This window comes from Pseudonaja textilis, chromosome 1 (assembly GCF_049901715.1).
Source record: "Pseudonaja textilis isolate UNSWEBS1 chromosome 1, rPseTex1.2, whole genome shotgun sequence".
Classification (NCBI taxonomy): Eukaryota; Metazoa; Chordata; class Lepidosauria; order Squamata; family Elapidae; genus Pseudonaja; species Pseudonaja textilis.
This window is the reverse complement of record NC_141990.1, coordinates 26,814,125-26,836,831: the sequence shown is the minus strand read 5'-3', so window position 1 is coordinate 26,836,831 and position 22,707 is coordinate 26,814,125. Positions and strand designations below refer to the sequence as shown.

General features: G+C 36.8%; 1 protein-coding gene across 4 annotated transcripts in view; it reads left to right on the top strand.

The window, feature by feature from the left end:
• Window positions 1-22,707, top strand: part of ADCY3 (adenylate cyclase 3) — a 69,459-nt gene that overhangs the window by 44,304 nt on the left and 2,448 nt on the right. For all 4 annotated transcript variants that reach the window (XM_087929852.1, XM_026715944.2, XM_087929838.1 and 1 more), the window contains 14 exons: window positions 399-557; window positions 4,099-4,261; window positions 4,616-4,735; window positions 7,430-7,572; window positions 8,587-8,748; window positions 10,028-10,115; window positions 11,038-11,154; window positions 13,323-13,579; window positions 15,857-15,938; window positions 18,629-18,787; window positions 19,214-19,360; window positions 20,569-20,685; window positions 21,930-22,056; window positions 22,540-22,664. In XM_087929852.1, the coding sequence (XP_087785978.1) occupies window positions 399-557; window positions 4,099-4,261; window positions 4,616-4,735; window positions 7,430-7,572; window positions 8,587-8,748; window positions 10,028-10,115; window positions 11,038-11,154; window positions 13,323-13,579; window positions 15,857-15,938; window positions 18,629-18,787; window positions 19,214-19,360; window positions 20,569-20,685; window positions 21,930-22,056; window positions 22,540-22,664 (1,966 nt within the window). The remainder of the gene's footprint in view (window positions 1-398; window positions 558-4,098; window positions 4,262-4,615; window positions 4,736-7,429; window positions 7,573-8,586; window positions 8,749-10,027; window positions 10,116-11,037; window positions 11,155-13,322; window positions 13,580-15,856; window positions 15,939-18,628; window positions 18,788-19,213; window positions 19,361-20,568; window positions 20,686-21,929; window positions 22,057-22,539; window positions 22,665-22,707) is intronic.

Genomic DNA, 22,707 nt, shown 5'->3' with positions numbered 1-22,707 from the left:
AGTTGTGTTACCGAGCTATAGCTTCCCCCCACCCGCGTGCTATCTGAAAAGCCATATCTTGCATTTAGAGTTAATTTTTATTAGTGTGCCTATTCCTGTATTCAAATCCTCTTCAAAACCTGAGTTTGTCCATGATGCCTGAGATGAAGGGCCCTTGTAGTCTACCCACATCCGGAGACTATTATATTGAGGAGGTTTGTGTTCCCTTAATGGAACCGAAACAATTATAGCAACCTCATATTTCTTGTTTATTTTCTTTTCCTTCCTACTGCACTTAGCAGCAATGAAGCCCTATGCACAATAAAAGCAGCCATAGCAAAGCCTTTTCAAGTGCAGAAACAGGAAATAACCAGTCTTTTGAGATAAATATTGCTTATTATTAATTTATTCCTCTAAAGCTATGTAAGAGAGAAGACCAAAACAGATGTGGACATGCGTGTGGGGGTGCACAGCGGCACTGTCCTTGGTGGAGTCCTAGGGCAGAAACGTTGGCAGTATGATGTATGGTCTACAGATGTAACGGTAGCTAACAAGATGGAAGCAGGTGGCATCCCTGGGTAAGTGCTTCTTTAGGACTGGTTTTCCCAGGACTATTGTTATAAATGTGTTACAAAGAATCATACGGTTTTAACTTCTGTTTAGAAGGTATGTTAATACTGCAAACTTTAAAAATCCAAAACCAGATCTTCTGTTGAAAACACCATCCAGGTTTAGGGCAGTATTGATTTTTAACTAGCAGCTAGACTCACTGTTTTGCAGTAAAAACAAGGCACCTGTTCTTAGGATATGCTTCAGGATCACTTAGAAATGTATAAACACATACTGTACATCACATTACATTGCACTTGTATGCTATCCATTCTTGCAGGCTCTGGATGGCGAACAACCTGGTAAAAACAACCTTTTGAAAAATAGTAAATATAAAGCCAAAAAGTAAAATTGACAAAATCAATAAAAATAAACAGAAAATGTAGACGCTCATGTTCCCACCTGATTCCAGCCTTCACTTACAACATGTCTTCCTTTTATCCTAAAATTTTATCCTAAGATATCCCTTCTGAAAACTAGGAGAGAAAGAGGAGATGGGATCTCTGTGGGGAGAGAATTCCAAAATGTGGAGGAGGCAATGACTGAAAATCCCTCCTTCCAGAAAACCTTTCTGATTACAATCTTGTACATATAATACCTGGAAGGAGTTGACCCTATTTAGTCTGATTGGATTTAGATTGCCTATGCCCTTTCAGCAAGGTTCTTTATTGTTTTTTTGCATTAATATTGCACGGATTAAAATCCATATGTGCATTCATTTATGCTTTTCAAAATGGAGAGAAAGCGAGTTATAAACTAACCTTAATTATATTCATATTGCATACACATTCCCTACTAACAATAAATATTCTACTGTTCAGTTTGGTAACATATGTGCCAATAAGCCACAAGCACAACCAAAGCCCAGCTCTAAAATAACAACACAAACAAAATGTAAAACAAACATAAAAATCAAAACCAGATAAAACTACAAAAATAAAATTAAGAAAATTAAGCCATTAAGAAAGTGGTTGGTCTGTCCTTGGTTAGGAAACTATTCCAAAGCACCGGTAGTACAAATGAAAAGCAACACTTCCTGGCTTTGATTTCTAGACAGTGAGGAATTTGTAGTTTGTGAAGCTGTGATATTTGTGTGCGCTGAGGCAGTATCCAGTTGTTGCTTATTTTGAAAATGGTGTCATAAAACTTGGGAAAGATAGTGCGTGATAATATACTATTGTGGGCTTCAGGGGAAGGAATGAAGGACTGAATATGTCTCTGCGAAAGCAGAACTGATGACTGTAACAAAAACCAAGGAACTGGTGAGTAGACAGGTTCCTTGGAACCCCTCTGGAAAAGGAGAGGATGGAAGATTGCCCATTTTTGCTCTAGGTTGCTGCTCTGTACCAGTACAGGACAGCAGTCTCCCATCAGTGTGAATGTTAGGAGACGATGGGAATAGCCACCTTGCTTACAACCATGGTCAGCACCTTTCAAAGAATACTAAGTTTGCTCATTTTACTTTCTAATCACTTTCACAAATTTCTTATTTACTTATTAACTTCTTTTAAGTTTGAAAGTACTAGGTGATTTCTTTTTCACCCCTGAATGAAAAAATAATTAATCATAAGCTTAAGAATTTAAATAATTTAAATAAACAAGTAAGATTGCAAAATGTAACAAAGATAAGTAATTTTTTAAAAATTGGACACTAGAAAGAACAAGACTCTCAGCTGAGGGATAAAAATAAAGCTCCCATTCTGTGTTAGTTAACTGGACCTACAAAATAATGCAAAATGTTCTAACACTGAAAATATTAAAGGAGACTTTTGAAGAATGCAACCAGAAATTAGCGGCTATAATATCAACAGTAGTCATGATGTTTGACTCTATGAATAGACATCAAAAAGATACTACTGAAGAAATGATAGAAATGGAACAACTTTATCTGACAAAATAGAAATGGTACTGAAAGGGGATTTTAAGGGCAGGCTAAAAAATGACGGAAATGGATGTCTCACTGAATATATAAAAACAAAAACAAAACCCTGCTAATGTTTTAAAAGTCAAAATGGAAATATAAATGAAAAACCAAGAAAGTCACTTGGATAATTTTTTTTCTTATGGGATTTATAAAAGAGGTTTATTAAAGACCTGAAAAATTCTTTGTGATGGGAAAATGAGTGAGATTTGTGGATGTCATTTATACATTCCACTATGTGAGTGGAAGAGATACTGGCTAGGAAACAATTAGACAAGAAAGGCAGGAACTTCATAGTCAGAAAACAATGACCCACTTTAATGGATGAAGCAGTTAAAAGTGACAGTGGAAAGTTTGTACTTTCAGACTTGGAGGATTCTGTTAATATAGCCTTATAGCAAAGTAGAATTAGTTCATCTTGTCATGTTTTCCTGCCTGGTTTACCTAGGAGGACTGACAGATAAAGAAGAAATGAAGAGAAATCAAATCCTATGAAAATCTTTGAATGAACTAATACTGAGACTGTTAGAAGTAAAAGGAAGAAATATAAAATTGTGTATTTGATCAAGGTTAAAATAGAAAAGAATAGAATAGGAACTTTATTGTTGCTTTAAATGTACACTAATACATTAAAATTAAATTTCATTGCATTCAGCTCTCAAAACATCACCATTATAGATATACCCAGATACACACATATATACGACACAAAAAACATCTAAAAAGTCTAAAAAGGTTAAAGCAGAGGTGGTATTCAGCAGGTTCTGACCAGTTCTGGAGAACCGGTAGCGGAAATTTTGAATTGTTCAGAGAACCAGCAAATACCACCTCTGACTGGCTCCGCCCTCGCCTATTCTCTGCCTCCCGTCCCAGCTGATTGGCTGGGTCTTCATTTGTTGCCCTGTACAGGAGAATGGAGCTGGAAAGCAGGTTAGCGGGATGGGGAGGGAATGCGGATTTTGCAGTATCCCTCTCCTGCCATGCCTACCAAGCCACACCCACAGAACTGGTAGTAAAATTAAAAGAAGATACGTTGTTACATATTACTGGCAGCCTTTTCCTGCTGACACCAAAATTGAAAATACTGTTTTATGGATTTCTCTATAGATATGGACTGAATGATAGATGAAGAGATAATTGTAACTCTGGAAGTGATGAAGTCTCTAAATGTGTTACTGGTGGTGAAATTTGGAAGGCATTTCTTTGTATATTTCTTGTCTCTTTATTATTTCTCCTTTTTCTTTTTCCTTGCACTTTTTCCTTTTTCTTTCTTTCTTTCTTTCTTTCTTTCTTTCTTTCTTTCTTTCTTTCTTTCTCTCTCTCTCTCTCTCTCTCTCTCTCTCTCTCTCTCTCTTTCTTTCTTTCAGTTTAGCTAGTATAGATTTTAGTATTAGAATAAAAATTCTTAATAAAAATTTATCAGGGATGTCATACTGAAAAATACTTTCTATTTATTTCAGGAAAGTAGTATATTCTGTGTTAATTCTGAAAGCCCTTGAAATTCTGGACTTCTCTCCAGTTTTTTCTTCAACAGCTGTCACATTTTTCACCTTTATTAAGGCTGACTGCATTTTCTGTGGTCCTTTTAGGCGTGTACACATTTCTCAGAGCACCTTGAACTGCTTAAAAGGAGAATTTGAGGTGGAACCAGGAGATGGTGGGTCACGATGTGAATACCTAATGGAAAAGGGGATTACCACCTACCTCATAATAGTACCGAAGCAGGCACTCAAGAATGGGATCAATGGGGTGGTGAGTATTCCTTTCACTAGTTTCTTTGAAAAGAATGGATATATCAGCTTTGTTAGGATCAGAGGAAAGAGAAGAACATGCTCTCATCTATCTTTGTCCTTTTAGCTTCATCATGTCAGGTGGATGCTTGATTTTAATTCAGATTATCTTGATACTTCTGCTGCTATTGGCTATTCTAATGTTCTTCTTTCTAACACAAAAGTTCTTTTGACTGGGACTTCTCTGCATTTAGAGAAGAACATTGTGACAAGAGGTCTTACTCTCCTTTTGGATACTTAATTTAGATAACCTAGCCTTGTACACATTGTTCTGTTTCTTTTATTGCTCTGTTTCTTTTTCTGTTTCATGTTACAGAAGTTATCTGTCTCATCCTCCCATGGGAACTCACCTCAGTTGATCAACACCAAAGAATGCAATGGGAGCATTAATACAACCTGCACAACCCCAGATGAGGCAGAAGAATCAGATACTAGGGTAAAGGGGCAGATCGGATAGAGAAAGATAAATAAACTCTTCCTTGAAATGTGTTCCAAGAAAAGCTGCTTATGTGTAATACATAAAATTTATGTCCCAAAGGTACTTTTTCAAGAGGCAACTGGTCTTTCTGGTTTTTCTTTGAAGATGTTTCACTTCTCATCTAAGAAACTTTTTTAGTTCTGAGGTGAAGAAGAGCTGATGAAGTTTCTTGGTTGAGAAGAGAAACGTCTTCAGAAAAAAACCAGAAAGTCCAGTTGCCTCTTAAAAAAGCACCTTTGGGACAACCATGACCTGGATGACTGAGAATCTCCATAGGCATAAAAATTATGTATATTTGCACGTGCATAGATTGGGGGAGGGGGTTGTGGATAGAAAAGTGATCATTACTAAAATCCTTCTAGGGTAATGAACATTTTAAAATGCTTTTGAAAAATAAAATCTTTAAAAAATGAAAATTGAATCAATAACCAGTTGATCTTAACCAGGTAATAAAAACTAACAGCAAGCTTAAGAGCAGTAAATCCAGCATTAAAACAAAAACATTTTCATGGGTGCAGGTTGTGCGGGAGGGAGAATAAACAAAAGACATTGAATATCAGATTAATTTTGTAATAAAGTTCCAAACATGAGAGGGTTGTGTCAAGAAGCCCTCTAATAAGTACTTGCCTGTCTTTAGGCCTCTGATGAGGATTGGTATAAAGTTCAGTCAAGTTTGTTGACTTGTGCCATCTGTTACACTTCTCCTAGGCCTAGAAGAAGAAACTATTTGCATGCAGAGAGTGTGCTTTACGGCTGAGTTATATCAATGACGGTTTGTCTTAAACACCATGGAATTAGTTCCCTGTGTTTTTAAAATAAGAATAATCCAATGTAAAATTGCTAGGTACTCCAGTATATACTTGCTAAGTGATCAAGCAAGTATACACTAAGCACTAAATTCGCTTAATGTATAATTGAAGCCTTAATATAGGTTGCATACCCTGCTATTTCAACTATTACATAGTTGATCCTTTAGTCTACTTGGTTTGAACTTGTCCTAGTTTTGTTGCATTTTGGGTAATATTAACAGGATGTTAAAGTGACTCTAGGTCAACTGTTAAGGATATATAATCTATCAAGCAATAGAATGGTGGATTTGAAGGCAAAGATTGGCTAAAGGGGTTATTATATATAACTGGAAGTAGAATTCTATGCTTGGTTTGCTGCAATATTGCTGATATGTATTGTTTGCTAACATTTTAATTAGTCTTTGGGACAAAGATGACCTTGACATGATATGCTAATGTGATTTCTAGTCTCTTTTCATTTTCTTTATTGCTGTACTTTTTGTATTTGTAGTAGAGTTGATATCTATGGAGAGTCTCAGTCATCCTGCTCATGATTGTCCCAAAGATGCTATTGAAAAGACAACTGGACTTTCTTGGTATACCAGTTGCCTTTTCAACAACACCTTTGAATGGAGTTGGTATTTAATGTTTTCTAAATTTTGTATTTATTAGTTTGAATAATACATTAAAAAACTTGAGTGGCATCTCTTCCAAGATCAGAAAATATTGCAAAGATATTTTCTTTGGGCATTGCACAGAAAAAAAAGTGTGTGTGGTGTGTATGTATAAAATTGCAACACAGTGACAAAAGTGACACACACAAAGGAGAATATGTCAAATTAAGCATTCAGAAGTATATGCTCCAGCTACAACTGCAATAAAAATAGTAGTAAGTCAAGTAAAAATAGCAGTGTCGGTAAGTGAATGGCATCCAAGTGTCCAAATCTAAGTAGAAAGTTGAGAAATGCACACAATATTTCCAGTAGTTAATTTCAGCTGACTATTTCAACAGAACACATCATACAATTCTTTTTTGTATATCTTTTGCTTATGTCCCTGGTGTGTCATCCATGTGTGGCAACATGACTATCATTCCCTTCTTTGTTCCTTGTTTTTAAAGTTATTTTAATTTAAAAAATAAATGGAAAATTGCATGTTTTTATTGGCTGGTAAGTAACTTTTTTTTTTTTTGTAAAACTGTCCACATGCTCAAAAATAGAGATGAAGTTAGACTGGGAAGGAAGAGAACCACAGGAACTGGCCATGGCTAGTTTAGTGAAGAGAAGGATCAGGGGAGGCATGATAGCAGCGTTCCAATATCTGAGGGGCTGCCATAGAGAGGAAGGGATCAAGCTATTTTCCAAGGCACCTGAAGGCCAGACAAGGAATAATGAATGGAAACTGATCAGGGAGAGATTCAAACTAGAAATAAGGAGAAATTTTATGACAGTGAGAACAATCAACCAATGGAACAGCTTGCCCTCAGAAATTGTGGGAGCACCATCACTGGAGGCTTTCAAGAAGAGACTTGACTGCCATTTGTCAGAAATGGTGTAAGATCTCCTGCTTGGGCAGTGGGGTTGACTAGATGACCTACAAGGTCACTTCCAGCTCTGTTAATCTGAATCTGAAATCTGGATGGATGGGGTGGGAGTGGGGAAATAGACGAGGTAGCAAAGAACAAATCCATCAGTCTACTTGGTATAAAGAAGCGCTCAGAGTCACCCTGAACTGCAAGATAGGCAACAAATAAATTTAACAGACAAATAAATAAAATTGTGCTTTTTTAAAAACAAATTCTTGTTTAATTAAATTTCAGTAGAAAGTGAAATACAACTTTTTATTTGCCTTCTTTTCTATCCAGGTAGTGAATCCTTCCTTTCCCAACCCTCGAAGGCGCCTTCGCTTACGCGACTTAGCAGAGAGAGTGGTGGATGCTTCAGAAAATGAGCAGGAACTCAATGAATTGCTTAATGAGGCCTTGCTGGAGAGGGAATCTATCCAGGCGTAGGTGTCTTTTCTTTCATCTTAGAGCTAATTGTGTGCTTTTTGCTCCATTCCAATGTTTCTCTCTTCCTCTACCAGTTTGACTATAACACTTATTCTCAAAAATGTCCACTACTGCTGTGATTTCAGACTTTCACCATGATTTAGGTCCTTGTTTAGGTCCTTGTCCTGCTTTGGTTGCTATTTTGTATTGTTAATAAAATAATTTTAGTTGTTTTTATTATTGTATTTACTTTCTACTTTTTCTCTATCCTACAATTCAAGCTGCAATTTATCCTTGTTATGTTTGTGAATTAATTCCGTTAGACCCCTATCCAGAAAATCACTGGGTTGATTTACTTAGTTCAGAAATTATTTCCATTATCTGGTTGTCTCTGTAATATAAACATTTATTTATTTGTATGTATGTTTATTTATTCATTTATTTATTTATAGCTTCACACAGCATTTAAAGAATGTAACATCCTTTTAATTCTCATATGCTTATATAAGACTGAAGAACAAGCCATCCACAGCATAGCCAGCTGACTTTTCAATCATGATTTAAACTGATAGGGGATTTTTTCAAAATAAAATGAGGATTTAAATAGCATCTAGGGGGATTTTAAAGAATTTCTTAAGGGCATACCAAGTGCAGCCTCATAAGTAACAGTGATCAGAACAGCTGCTTTGTTCCTGAGGCCTCAAAAAAATAATGCCGGAACTGAGATAGTTGGCCATTCTCATCTGGAATGAGGCAGCTTTCTATTTGCTGAGATACGAGTTCAAAAAACCCATGCAGGATCAGAATAAAGGCCCTTCTAGTCAACATTCTCCTAAGGCTAAATAAGATGCCCTTGGAAGTTCACAAGCAGAATATTTCCCCCCAAATGGTAGGCAGTTAAAGACATAATGATTTTTCTTAAAGTCTCAGTGAAACTGGACTGAGAGCTTATTATTTTACTACTATTCTAAAAATCCCATACATCCTAGATGAGGATCCTAAATATCTAACATGTTCTAAATATCTGACAGGCTAAAAGGCAGGTCCACCTATCGCCTATCCATGCGTTTCATTGATCCTGAGATGGAGACACGTTACTCTGTGGAAAAGGAGAAGCAGAGCGGAGCTGCTTTCAGCTGTTCATGTGTGGTCCTGTTCTTTACTGCTATGGTGGAAATCTTCATTGATCCACGGTTAGTACAGCTAGATCTGTGAAGCTGTGCGTTTTTCAAACAGGGTTGTTAGAATACGGGTTGTCCTTGACTTACGATCACAATTGGGACTGAAAAATTCATTATTAAATGAGGCATCATGTGACTACACCCAATTTTACAATCTTTTTGCTGCAGTTAAACAAAAAAAAAAAAACATCTTCCCCATTTGGCTTGTGAGAAATTGGTTGGGAAGGTTGCATATGGTGATCATGTAATCCTAGGATGCTGCAACCATTGTAAATGTGAGCCGGTTGCCAAGTGCCCAGACCATGATCGTATGACTGAGGAACATTCTTTTTAGCTCAGAGGCCTGAAATTTAGGAAATTCCAAGACTCACAGCTTCTGTTTGAAGAGCAGATAATAACTGGGACTAGGAGGATTTTTGTTCATTTTATATTCATTACAAGCAATGTTGGCTCAAAAAGACCTGGTCAGTCACCTCCCACTGGGATTACTATAAAATTCTCTACATGCAAGCTATAGCTAGTACAGAATGCAGCTGTCACCCCTCTAGGGTAAACCAGATGAAGAAACAACCAACATCATATAGGCGTAAAGCTACTTTTATTAGAATAGTTACTTGAATCGTGCAAGTCTGAATATGCTTCCCTTCTCCATCCTGTCATGTGAATTAGGGGACATTTTATTAGTTTGTTCCTTGAAATGGGCTTACGCCACATTTGTCTGGTCATTGGCTTGTGAATGAATATTCCCACTGTTCTTTTCTTGTGTCTGCCCATTAAACTAGATTAAATAGGAGCAACTTTCTCCAGAACCTATGGGATTGTTACTTGGAAATTGGTGTTTTTAGTACCTGCCCCTACTCTTTTGAAACCCTTTTGGCAAAAATTTGGTCAGCTTCATGTCTCTTGGGCTTTAAGACAATTATGAAAACTTGTTTAGTCCTGTCCAGAAAGAGGATGTGTGGGCACATGAAGGTGGTGATTGCAGACATATATTTACATACATTTTTTTCATTTTTATATTGTTGGTGTTTTAATATATATTTAGGGTTGTGTGTTTGAGGGGTGGGGAGAATCAGTAATTTTTATGTCAGTCTTATCTGCCCAGAACCTTCAGGAATAGGTGGCAAGCAAGAAGAATGAAACAATTATATAAAATAATGCCAAAAAATATGTGCAAAAATATTCTTTTGTAACAGGGAATTTGACTGTCTCTTCAATCAGAACAAAATACTGATCTTTGATCTTCTTTATATCTGATGGTTTCTTTTTTTAATTTCCTATTCTGCTGCAGGCTGCTAGCAAATTATGTGACATTTGTTGTTGGCGAAATCCTTCTACTCATCTTGACTCTTTGTTCACTTGCTGCCATCTTTCCCAGGGTAAGATCTCCAAAACATACAATTGTTAACTGTTGTAGGAATCTCACCCTTTGTCATTCTTCAATGCCAAGTCAAGGTTTTATCACCATACTACCAGAAATATTTGTGTTTCTATGAAAATATTTCTTATTTCAAGTTCCATTTAAGCTATAATAGTAGAACTCCTATATTTCTTATTGTGTGTATGGAAGTGCATATGTGTTTATATATTTTCAACTCTATGACTTTCCATCTTGATTGTGGATGGTGCCATTGTGAAGTCAGTTTGAGTAGACACAGCCATATTTGCTGGGCAGCTTCTGTGCTTGTTTTAATTGAGGGGACTTAAGAGACAAAAGTGAAAATTTCCCTTGCAGCAGCTTAAGGCATCCATTTTGCCCCTTAAGCCCTGCCCCCCTAGAAAAAATAGCCCGCTGCTTAAGGTTTTTTTTAAGTTGCAGTGGTTTATATGGATAGGATCAGTGTGTTTGATAGTCTTATTTTGGAAGGATTGCGGTTTTCCTTTTTTATGTTTCTCTTCTCAAAATCTAGAAAACAGTATCGTTATAACTGGCAGGAGTTCTGGGGTGGTAAAAAGGCACTGAGGATATTTTTCTGCTAATAATTTATAGTGTCTTCATAGCACCACCCAGCCATTACTGAAATGCTATGAAGTCTTTCCTTGTGACTCTTATTTTGGGCAGAATTTGGGACAACAATGAATGACTCTAGAAAATACAATTAATTGTTAAGAGGGAGATGGCTAAAGATGCTATGGACTGAGGCTAATTTTTTTTTTGCATACAAAAATGGTATTGTTACTGTCTTTTTTCCATTCCTGTTCCCCATAGGAAATTAACATGTTCCTTATTGTCCTAGTGCTGGATTACATTAGTGCTATAATAAATTTAAATAACAAAATAATGCATTTTTATTAATACAGGTTTTCCCTAAAAAGCTCGTGTCTTTTTCCACATGGATTGACAGAACTCGTTGGGCCAGGAACACCTGGGCCATGTCTGCCATTTTCATCTTAACCATGGCTGACATTGTAGATATGGTAAGCAAAGATTGAAAAAAAAATTTCTTTCTTTCTTAATGTCATTGCATCCTGCTAGCTTTCTAGCTGGAGGTGAGAAAAAATTAAGAAAGTATTAAAATAGATTTTAATTAATAGATAATAGAAAGGATTAATGTTTATATTTTGCTCCCTCCTCATTAATTCTCTAAGATTCCAAGCAAATTAAAAACAACCTTGAAACATCAAAACCATGGTCCTTTCTCCAATTCTACTTTCCAGTGGTCCAAGTAGGAGGAAATAGTGAAGCTAGCTCTCTAAACCATTTAGCATGTGTGATTGACACCTGCTGTGAACTTCTTTTATGGCTGAGTTGATAAGTGTATAAAGAGTTGTACAGTGGAAATCATTAAGGGAAATTAGTAAAAAGCCAGCTGCAGTTGATTATTTTTAGTACCTGTTAATAATTGGCCAGACCTTGAGCTCTTCTGTGCTAAAACTGATATGGAAATACTGCTATTTTCAGGCTGGCAAACTTGGATGAGGTTTCCAAAAGGGGTGGAGGAAGAGAACGAAGGCTGTTTTTTAATTTTTCTTTCTGTCTCTCTGAAAAAAAAATGGCACAAGGATTATTTATTGCAGTGCCTTTTCCTTCTCTTATCCATTGCTGGCCATGTTTGGAATGGAGTGTTGATAATGGAGTCTTGCTAAGGAGGATCACTCCAGGTTTTGTTAATCCATCAGAAAACATCCAAGGTTTAAAAATCAATTAGACAAATCTTCAGATTGCCATGTGGTGATTTTATTTTTATCCTTTGATGGTTTAAAAGGCCCTTTTGGGTGATATGTGTTTTTTGTTCATGTAATGCATATTGAGCTTGCACAGACTGTTTTGATAGATCAAATGGGAAGGAGTTGGATGCATAGAAAAAAAACAGAAAACTGACAGCAGAAAGACTTAGTGGTCCATCAAGTCTGTATTTGAGAGTTTTTGTTGTTGTTTTTGCTTTTGTTTACACTTATTTTTTTAAATTATCTTTTTTTTTAAAAAAATTAATTTTTGTTGAATGGTAGTCATGTGATTATCAAATGCTTTGCTCCTCAGACTTGCCCCATTCTTGTTGCCCATCTCTGAACTCACTCAATCTTATCAATATCTTTTTAAAGTGAGGTCTCCAGAACTGGATAGTTTTCCAAATGGGGCCCCGACTAAAGCCCTATACAATGGGACTAGGACAGGGGTGTCAAATTTGCGGCCCGGATGTGCTATGCTCTGGCCACGATGACTCCCGTTTTAGCATGGGGGTGGGGGAAAGTTGCAATACGTCACGTGATGACATGAGTTTGACAACCCTGAATTAGGACATCCTTTTTCCCGCTGGTAATCCTCTAGTGATCCACCCCAACATTTTATTTGCCTTCATAGATGCCTAACTAGTGTTTATACTCATTTTACAGTCACCTGCTGTGAGCACACCTAAATCTTTTTTCTGTTGTTCTGTCTACCACTGCACTACTAAATACTGCATTGCATATGATGCATTAGTTATTGTTACTGATTGTTTTACAGTGGGTATTATGAATCCAGTTCAACTTGTTAGGGTATGAAGTTACATGATTTCAGAACACCCGCCCCCCCCAGCAATAAATGTAGTCTAAAAATAAAGGGTTGAAGGGGAAAGAGAGGCTGTAACTTAAAATATTAAACATATGTGTTCTACACTAGATTTACTTGTCTGAGTACAGGGACACACACTGGAAGAAATTAGAGCAAACACAAAACATGTTTTCAGAGTTTTGCTGAATCACAAGTGAATAAACCAGAGTAGAGTTCATTAACCAAGCTGTGGGCTAGAAATGTAGACTGTTCAGTGATGTATTTTACAAACAGAAATAGGGATAATTGTCCCTACAACAGGATGTGACAATTAGTGAAACTAAATGACATGATTAGTGCTTATGTGTATTATATATAGCACCTAAGGAGTGACCAAAGGTTTGCCATAGGGTGGGGTATGTAGGCATAGCATTTGTCTATTGGAAAAATCTAGATGATCACAAGAGATTTAATGTTTTCTGTATCCATGTGCTAATATCTAATAGTTCTCCAGTTATTACACTTTTAGTTAGAAGGATTTTTTTTTCTTCACTGGAAAATAAGGGTGTTAAAAACAGAGGACAGCCTAACCGATCTTCTTTTGTTTCAACAGCTCAGCTGCCAGCAGTATTACACCACTGTCAATGATACAGTTTCAGCAGTGCTTCCGGGTGGTTGTGTGGAAAATCCCAAATACTACAGCTACATAGCAGTGTTGGCACTGATTGCAACTATAATGCTGGTGCAAGTCAGCCACATGGTCAAGCTCACTCTGATGGTGATGATCACAGGGGCAGTGGGAGTGGTCAACATTCTGGCCTGGCAACAGATCTTTGACAAATACGATCAGGAGCGATTCCAGGAGAACACGTAAGAAGCTTTTTTGAGGTCAAAAATGTCATAGGAGGGTGTTCAGGGTAATATTGGGCTTAAGCCATATCTGAAGTGAAGTGGTTAATAATAATTCATTCACTTTTTTGTTACTTTTGGTATTCATTGCTCTCTTAAATTATTTCACTAATTTTAATGTATGTCACATTACCAATAGATGTCGAACTTACAGAGTAACATGAAGAGACTCCATAGATTAAGTGATTTATATAATAAATTTCATTGAAGAAGCTTACAAGAAGTGAAGATACTAGTTTGTTGGTAAGGTCGTTAAAGGTTATGAACTAGGAACCATGGAATTTCACGGAGTCACTTTGGGTTAGCTGCTCACTCTAAGTCCAAACTTCTTTACAGGATTGTTGTCTTAGACGAAGTTGTGTATGTTCCGTCTTGAGTTGCCAAAAGAAAGTGAGGATAAAAATACAACAGGTAGATAGTAAAAGAAAGTGCATTCAATTCAATTACATATATAACAGCTAATAGATAATCAGTTGGAAGGGACCTTGTAGGGCATCTAGTCCAACCCCCACCCAAGTGGGAGACCCTACACCATTTCTGACAAATGGCAATCCAATCTCTTCTTGAAAGTCTTAAGTGATGGTGCTCCCACAACTTCCGAGGGCAAACTGTTCCATTGGTTAATTGTTCTGTCAGAAAGTTTCTCCTTATTTCCAGGTTAATTCTCTCCTAGTTCAGTTTCTATTCATTATTCCTTATTTGGCCTACAGGCGCTTTAGAAAATAGCTTGACCCCTTCCTCTCTGTGGCAGCCCCTCAAATATTGGAAGACCTCTATCATGTCTCCCCTGGTCTTTCTCTTTACTAGACTAGCCATGCCCAGTTCCTGTAACCATTCTTCATATGTTTTAGTCTCCAGTCCCCTAATCATCCTGGTTGATCTTCTCTGTACTTTTTATAGAGTCTCAACATCTTTTTTATGTGGTGAGCAAAACTGGATGCAGTACTCTAGGTGTGGTCTTACTAAGGCTTTATAGAGTGGTATTAGTATCTCACTTGAACTCGATTGTATCCCTCTGTTAATGCAACTTAGGATAGCATTAGCTTTTTTGGCAGCGGCTGCACACTGCCGGCTCCTATTTAGCTGGTTGTCCATTAAGACTCTCTCTCCATTAAGATCCCTCTCACAGTTATTGCTATTGAGCCTGGTTTCACCCAGTCTATATGTAGAGGTGGGTTCCAACATGAAGAACTGTGGTTCCAAAGCCTGGGATTTTTAAATAAAGAATATGGAAGAAAGGGGGAGAGTAAGATAGCAAAGTTTTGTTCTATGAATTCAGGAAGGTTAGCTTTGGATGCAGAGAATCCTAAAAACTTGTTTTGTCTTCTGCTCCCTCCAATGCATTTTTTTCCTTTGGACAGCACTTGCAATGAAACTATACATAAAATACTCCTAAGTTTCCACAACCTTTCCACAACCTTTCTTTGCTTGTTGAATGAAGTTAGAACTGAGTTGCACACTATATTCAGCTGTATTAATATGTCAGATATTCTTTCTAAGACTACAGCTAGTTCTTAACTTATAACTGGTTGCTTAGTGACCATTCAAAATTAAGGACCCTTGTTGAGGTAATTCCCCGTTAGGAGAATGAGTTTATACAGGGAGACGTATTTGAGAGAAGTGTTTGAATAATACACACATAGCACACAGATATACTGTACAGTAAATGTAGGTTTTTAATTCCAGAAACGTTTAAGCAAATCTCAAACACAGTCCAAAGTCATTCACAGGTAAGATCCCACGTGATCACAATTTGGGCTCTTGGCAACTGGTCCATATTTATGATCTTTTGCAGTGTCCTGCAGTCATGTGACTATGATTTATGACACTTTTTGCAGGAAACTGGTGGACATTGGAGTTACTTAAAAATGTGGCATTTGCTTTACAATCGCTACAAAATAGTTGTAAAATTGAATCTGTCACATAAGTGCTTTGACTTACAACTGTCATGACGTGTCGGAAATTCCAGGCTCCATTACAATTTAAAATTGAAGATTACCTGTGCTCTCATTATAAATGTGGCAGTCCAATTCTATATGCATGTTCTTTCAAGTATGTCTATGTGTAGAGCTCAAGCTGACAGACCTGCTTTTCCTTGTGTGCTTGTTTTCTATATAGATCTTTCCACTTACAGACTGAAGTGAAGATTTCAGGAAGATCTTGATCTCATGACTTGGCTGAACATGTAGTTCACCCTTTCAAATTTTCTAACTGTGAATCTTGTTCATTTGCTTGCAGGATCTCATTAGTTCCATCAAAATATTCCATGACAGTGATGATCTTGGTGATGATGCTCAGTTTCTACTATTTCTCACGTCATGTGAGTAGTTTACTAAATTTCTTATTTTAGGCAGTTGGTATCTTGGAAGTTCAGTTTGCCATCAAATTCTCTTAAGGTAATCGTATTTCTGTATTTTTCAGAATTTTAGCATTTTAGGGTGCCTTATCTATCATAACTTGCCTTTACGTTAATAAATCTGCAATCTTTCCAGTCAAATCGGAGGACAGCTCGAATGGCAAAGATGTCTCTGTTCCTATAAACTGTGTCAACTTTTTTTTTTAAAAAACTAACAGTTCTGGATTCCACTGCTTCAGAAAAAAAAAAAAAACCCACATAAAAAGTGTTCCTGTTCCTGGTTAGAACATATATTAAATATATAAATATAGAACATATTTCTGTACATATGTACTTTTTTGTCATCAGATAATAAGATTCATTCAGAATGAACTTCTGGTTTGCAGGGCTTCGGCGACAGGCAGGAATCTGCGATCATGCGCGGTTTCTGCCTGGGCTTGCTGCTGGAGCGCCCCGAACCAACTGGCTTCGGGGCTAAGCCACCCTGTAGAGGTGGTGAAGAGGGGGGAGATCCCAGAAGGGTCGAGGAAAGCTGCATCTTTCCTCCTCAGCTGGCTAAACTCCCTTTCCCGAAGGTGGTAAGAGCGGCGGTCAGAAATGGCCGCCTCAAAGAAGCAGTCATCTGGAAAAGAAAGTGCAGGAGGAAGTTAAGAAGTGAAAGTTTTGGCTGACTGGGATAAGAAGCAACAACTAAGGTATCCTGAAATTTAAATTTTATAAAAGATACATCGCTCCCAAAGAAGACTCGGAAGCAGCGAATGAAAGAGAAAAGGGAAAGTTTTTTTCCACTCTCCTTCCTTACGTTGACAGCGAAGAGAGATGAATGAGAAATCGGAAAAATCTGCTTTGGCACCAATAGGTAATTAAACTGGAAAATTAAATGCCAAGGGGACTAAAGATTTCTGAACACTTAAAAAAAAATTTTTTTGCTGTAAAAAGAGAAAAAGAATAAGAGCAGGATTTGGAAGGAGGAGTCTGCCTGGAATCCAAAAGAACCTAAAGTTAAATCTCAATAAGACTTCTAAAAGATATATTTTAACTGGAACTTTGTAACTAAATAGTAACCCAAGGAAGAGAAAGTGAAAAAAGAAGAAAGTGTTAAAAGAAACAGCTTGTGTGTATTTGGATTGCTTGGTGACTTTGGGACTTCTAGAAACTATATTTGAATGATTAAAAACAATTGGGTGGTTGTTTAAAAAAACTTTACAATGGCATCACTTGTGGATGAACTGAAAATGGAATTTAAAAATATAAAGAAGAGGAACAAGGGAAGGGCTCTTTTGGCTCCGTTTTTCAATTCTTAGAAATGGCGATCTGTACCTACGAGAAACTACAAGAAAAGACTGTGCAACAAGAAGATTGGGACAAAGAAGAAGCCATCTTTAATGAACAAGTAACTTTATCTGGGGAAGAAAGGGGGAAAAGAGAATGGAGAATTTAAGACCAAAAACAACAACCAAAAAAGGGAAAAACAAGGTGAAAAGTGGATATAATGTCAGAAAGCAACAGAAAAGGGGAACACAGAAAAAGGAAATGGAGGTGGAGAGACACGGGGGTAAAAAGGGCAGAGAGAAGAAGCAAGGGAGGAAGGAAGGGAAGAGAAGCTACAAAAGTTTGGAGCAAGATGTAAAGAAACAGGACTTATTCAGAGATAATGGGTAAAAATTTAACTGAAAAAGCGATTCTGCAAAGGTACATAAGATTGTATTGTTATATTTGTTTTAGAAATAACGTTAGAAAATTGGAAACAACATATGATTAAAAAGTGGGATAAAATATTGTGATTCAGTGAAACTTTTGTGAACAAAAGTGAAATGAAATAAATGAGAATTGAATTAGGAAGGAATGGGAACATTTTAATTACACAATGTTTTAAAATATAAGTGAAGTGGGGGGAAGTAACTATGGAAAGTTTTTAAGTGTTCCCATAGAAACATGATACCTATTTGAAAAGTAATATGCAAAATGTTTAAGATTTAAATGAATATTAATATTAACGATAGAATTGAATTGGTATGGATTGTTGTTTTAATTATATTATATATTCATATTTTTTTCTTTTTTAAAATATAGTGTGTAGCTTTAGAATGTACTAAGCAGAATTCGAATGGAAGTTAGGTATTATATTAAGTGTTATAATTTTAGGGGAAAGATATAAAGGCGTCATACTCCAATCAGTGATTACAGGAGAAATTTTGTTTAATGAGAAAAGATAATAGACAGCTGAAACAGGACAAAGAATATAAGTATAATGATCTGAATTGAGATGAAATAAATAAATAAAAAATTAAGAAAGTTAAAAGAGGGGAGAAGCTGTATAGAAAATGTAGAATGATAATAAGATATGGAATGGTATATAAAAATGAGCATGCACTTGAATTTGTGTCTGTACGAAGAGATGCAACCCGGGATCAAGCTGCTTTCAAAAAAGATGTTTTATGTTTTTATGTTTTATTTGTTTATGTTTGTTTTTAAAAATCAATAAAAAAATTGCAACAAAAAAAAAGATTCATTCAGAATATGAATGACTCAACTTGGTAATGACATAGCTTTTTAGTATCATTGAAGAATAAAAGACAATATTAAATTTTAATGTGGGATTTTGGACTACATTATTAATGTGACATTTCTTCCCTCTTCCTCCCCCATTGCAGGTAGAAAAGTTGGCTAGGACTTTATTCTTATGGAAAATTGATGTTCATAGCCAGAAGGAGCGTGTGTATGAGATGCGGCGCTGGAATGAGGCTCTTGTCACCAACATGCTGCCAGAGCATGTGGCACGCCATTTTCTTGGCTCCAAGAAACGAGATGAGGTACATATTGGTAAACAAGAAGTTCATGGACAAAACAGTATGCAAGTAGGATTTTTTTTTGTTAAGGGGATGATAGTCAGAAATGAGAATTAAATCAAGCCTATGTTGGCAACTCCGTATATTCCAGAGTATATATCATATAGTTACCAAGACTGGAGATAACCAATGTGTTAATCACACCATTAAAATAATTTTCTTCCAGGAAGGCATACAATTGATTTATTAACCAAAGGTGATAAAGGCACTGCTAGCTGTTTCCACCTTCAGGAGAATGCAGTACTATAAACCAGAAGACAATGTAAAAATTATGAGATGAGATTGGGTATATTGCATTGCACAATTGATTACATGGAGGCAATTATGTCTGAATACAGTAGCACCATTTATCTATTTTAATTTCCTCTCCTTTCTTGCCCTCTTGTGTAGGAGTTGTATAGTCAGTCTTACGATGAAATTGGTGTTATGTTTGCGTCTATCCCCAACTTTGCTGACTTCTATACAGAGGAAAGTGTAAACAATGGTGGGATCGAGTGCCTTCGCTTCCTCAATGAAATAATCTCAGATTTTGATGCGGTAAGTCATCTTTAATCAATAGCTAAAGTAAGCTCTTGATGAGTTGGCCCAAAGAAAATCAATTACTTATTCTAAGAGCTATCCTTGAAGAGAGATGCTTCATGTTAGGAAAATAGCAGTATTGAAATCTGTTGTTTTATCTAAACTATGATTGATTGTCATGAATTGGTAAAACTTGGATTTTCATCATACAACTCTGTTTTATCAATATATATCTTGCTTTTGGTGATAGTGCTGAAGAAAAAAAAAGTTATGTGCCAAGCAGTCTCTCAAAACCAATTTACAGATGATCCATAAAAGTAAAACCATGTTGAAAAACAACTTTGTAATTAAACTATCAGCTTGTTTTAGCACCAGTACCATTTTCAGTAATACATGTCCTCAAACCTCACAACAATTCCACCATCCAAAGCAAGAGGCACAGGTTCAAAGCACTGATAGTGTTAGTGTTTCATAATACAGATAATTGCAGATTCTACACCAAACACTTGCCATATTTAATAGTCTTCTGCAAAGTCAAGGTATCTACATGGATTTTTTGCCAAAGAAAATCCTGTTTTAGTGGCTACTCAGCTTAAAACAGGCGTACAGTGGCTAGTTGTCAACAAAGATAGCAAAAGTCTGCTCCCTACTTTGATTCAGTTGTGCCCATATTAATTGCATACTAGAATTGCAAGAAATCAGAGGAATTGATCTGTGTTAATCCTGCCACCTATCACTTTATATCATAAATGTTTACCCCTCAATTCCCCCCCTTTCAAAAAAAGGAGATAAGATCATGTGAATTCAAAATCTGTGCTTTTGAGCCTTGGGAGTAAATGTCAATGCTCCGTATCTTCATTTACTGCATTGATAAATTTTTGTCAGTTTGCTCTAGGCATCTTAACTTAAAATATTTAAGCATGCAAACCTAGCATATGCACAGACAGCATACGTCTTTCAAGTTATTGCTTATATTATGTGCTTTGTGAGGTGTGGAGCATTTGTATGCAATTTTTTACGAGGCACACATGGTAGAGAAAACTGCAGTCCTGTTTACATGTGACTGGGTATACATTGCATTAATAGGGTTTACATGTATAAGATTGCATTGTAAGATCAAGAATTGGCCCTTGGCGTTTCTGATCAGCTCCATAGCACCCCAAATCTACCTTCCTGACTGATTTATTGATCCTTGCAATAATTATTGGTATTTCTGACTCTCACAGCTCCTGGATGATCCCCAGTTCCGATACATCACTAAAATTAAAACCATTGGCAGTACATACATGGCAGCTTCTGGTGTGACACCCAATGTCAACAGCAATGGTTACAACACTGTTAAGGTAAGCAGTGAAAAGACAGAAGAATTACGACTGTGGAAGTATCCATCTACACCCCCCATGGTCACATAATCACATTTAAGGCACTTGACAACTGGCTCATGTGTATGATTGATTGCAGTGTCCCCCAATTTGTAACTCCCTTCCCCCAAATTTCTACTTTTTTTTGCTGCTTTCCAGCCAAACTGGACATTTGAGAAAATGAATTTGCTTAATTACCATAGTAACTCATCATAAAAATGGTCATAAAATCGAGACATCATTGTGCAACCAGGGACTGAGCTGTATAGATGAATATCACTGTTTTGATGATTCCTAATCCTTTATTATTGGATGACTTCCTTCAGGCTTTATGTAGATGATAAACAGAATATGTTGAACTTTCTTGGACATACTCCAAAGTAAGGGCCTAAGGTTAAAAAAAAAAAAGTTTTTTTCCTCTGTCCCAACACTGACTGGAACAGGACATGAAGGAACAAAACTCGTACAAAATATACCTTGTACTCTATCTCCATGCGTTGCTCTTGTCAAATGCCATGATTAATTACTAAAGTATTTAAAGCTATTAAGAAGTCAAGAATGGCCAGGATGGATGCATTTTCCCTATCCTGGTCCCGATCTCAGGCATCATTATTAACTGCAATCAATGCTACCTCAGTACTACTCTCACAGAAGAGGGTGGCTGCTTCAAAGGCCACCTGAAGCTGCAGTCCAACCACTTTCTCTCCAAAATGGAATGGATGACAGGATCAAAGTTATACAGAACTGTTGAGTTCAGCAGTGACTCCTTGAGAAGGAGCAGACTATCACATCCTTCCATACAAATAGAACCACCCGCTCACTGAAGGATGAATTAACTACCTGTGCACAATTTTTCTGTAGTGCCTTGATTAATATGGAATTAATTGCCTCTCTAGTTTAAGGGTAGAGAAACTGTGATCCTCTAGATACTGCTGAACAATAACTCATTGCAGATCTAACCAAAATAATCCAAAATTGGAACTGATGTTCAGAACTAATTAAAGGGTTATAGGTGCCACATCCTAATAAACAGGTATGACTTGTTTGAATTTGTTATGGCTGCTCATTCCAAAAGATTCTCGGCAGCTTACCAAAAAAATCTAATACAACATTAAAACAATTAAAAATATGAACAAAATTAGACAGCCCAGGCTCAAAAACCTTGAGAAGTGTTTCTCTTCTGATTTTTTGTTTTATTTTTACTTTTGGTGTTTTGCCTTCCCTAGAAGGAGGATCGTTCAGAAAAGGAGCGCTGGCAACATTTGGCAGATCTTGCAGACTTTGCCTTAGCCATGAAAGAGACTTTGATGAACATTAACTATCAGTCCTTCAATAACTTCATGCTGCGAATAGGTAAGTGGGGTATCCTATGTGATGAATATGAGCAAGATGGGACTAATCGCATTACACTGAAACATTGTAATAGATTAATATCCGATTCAGGGCAAAGGGAATGCTTACACAAGGCTTATTACCAGATAATAGCTGTTAGTTTAGATGGCTTTAAAGGACGTCCTAAAGGAAGAAGAAGAGGAAAAATCTAGCAGCCAAATGTTCCAAGATGTTCCCTTTCTAAATACTAATATCTGAGGAACAACAAAGAAATAGGAAGAATGCTACTGTACTCATACTTTTGGGCTCCCGAGTCTAGATATTTGACTGGGTACTGTGAAAAATAGTGTCCTGATTTCTTTGAATCATTGTTCAAATCCATCAGGGATTTTAGCTTTCCCTACTTGTGGTCTTATTCTGTGTCTGAGGCAGACTGAAAAGTACTTTTGAATACTTGATGCATTTGTTTCTCACTTTTCTCTTTTTGTTATAATGTACTGACAGGAATGAATAAAGGAGCAGTGCTAGCAGGGGTGATTGGTGCCCGTAAACCTCACTATGATATTTGGGGGAACACTGTGAATGTGGCAAGCCGGATGGAGTCCACAGGTGTCATGGGAAATATACAGGTGGGGATACTCTTCTGCTCTGATGGGAACAACAGGAAGGTTT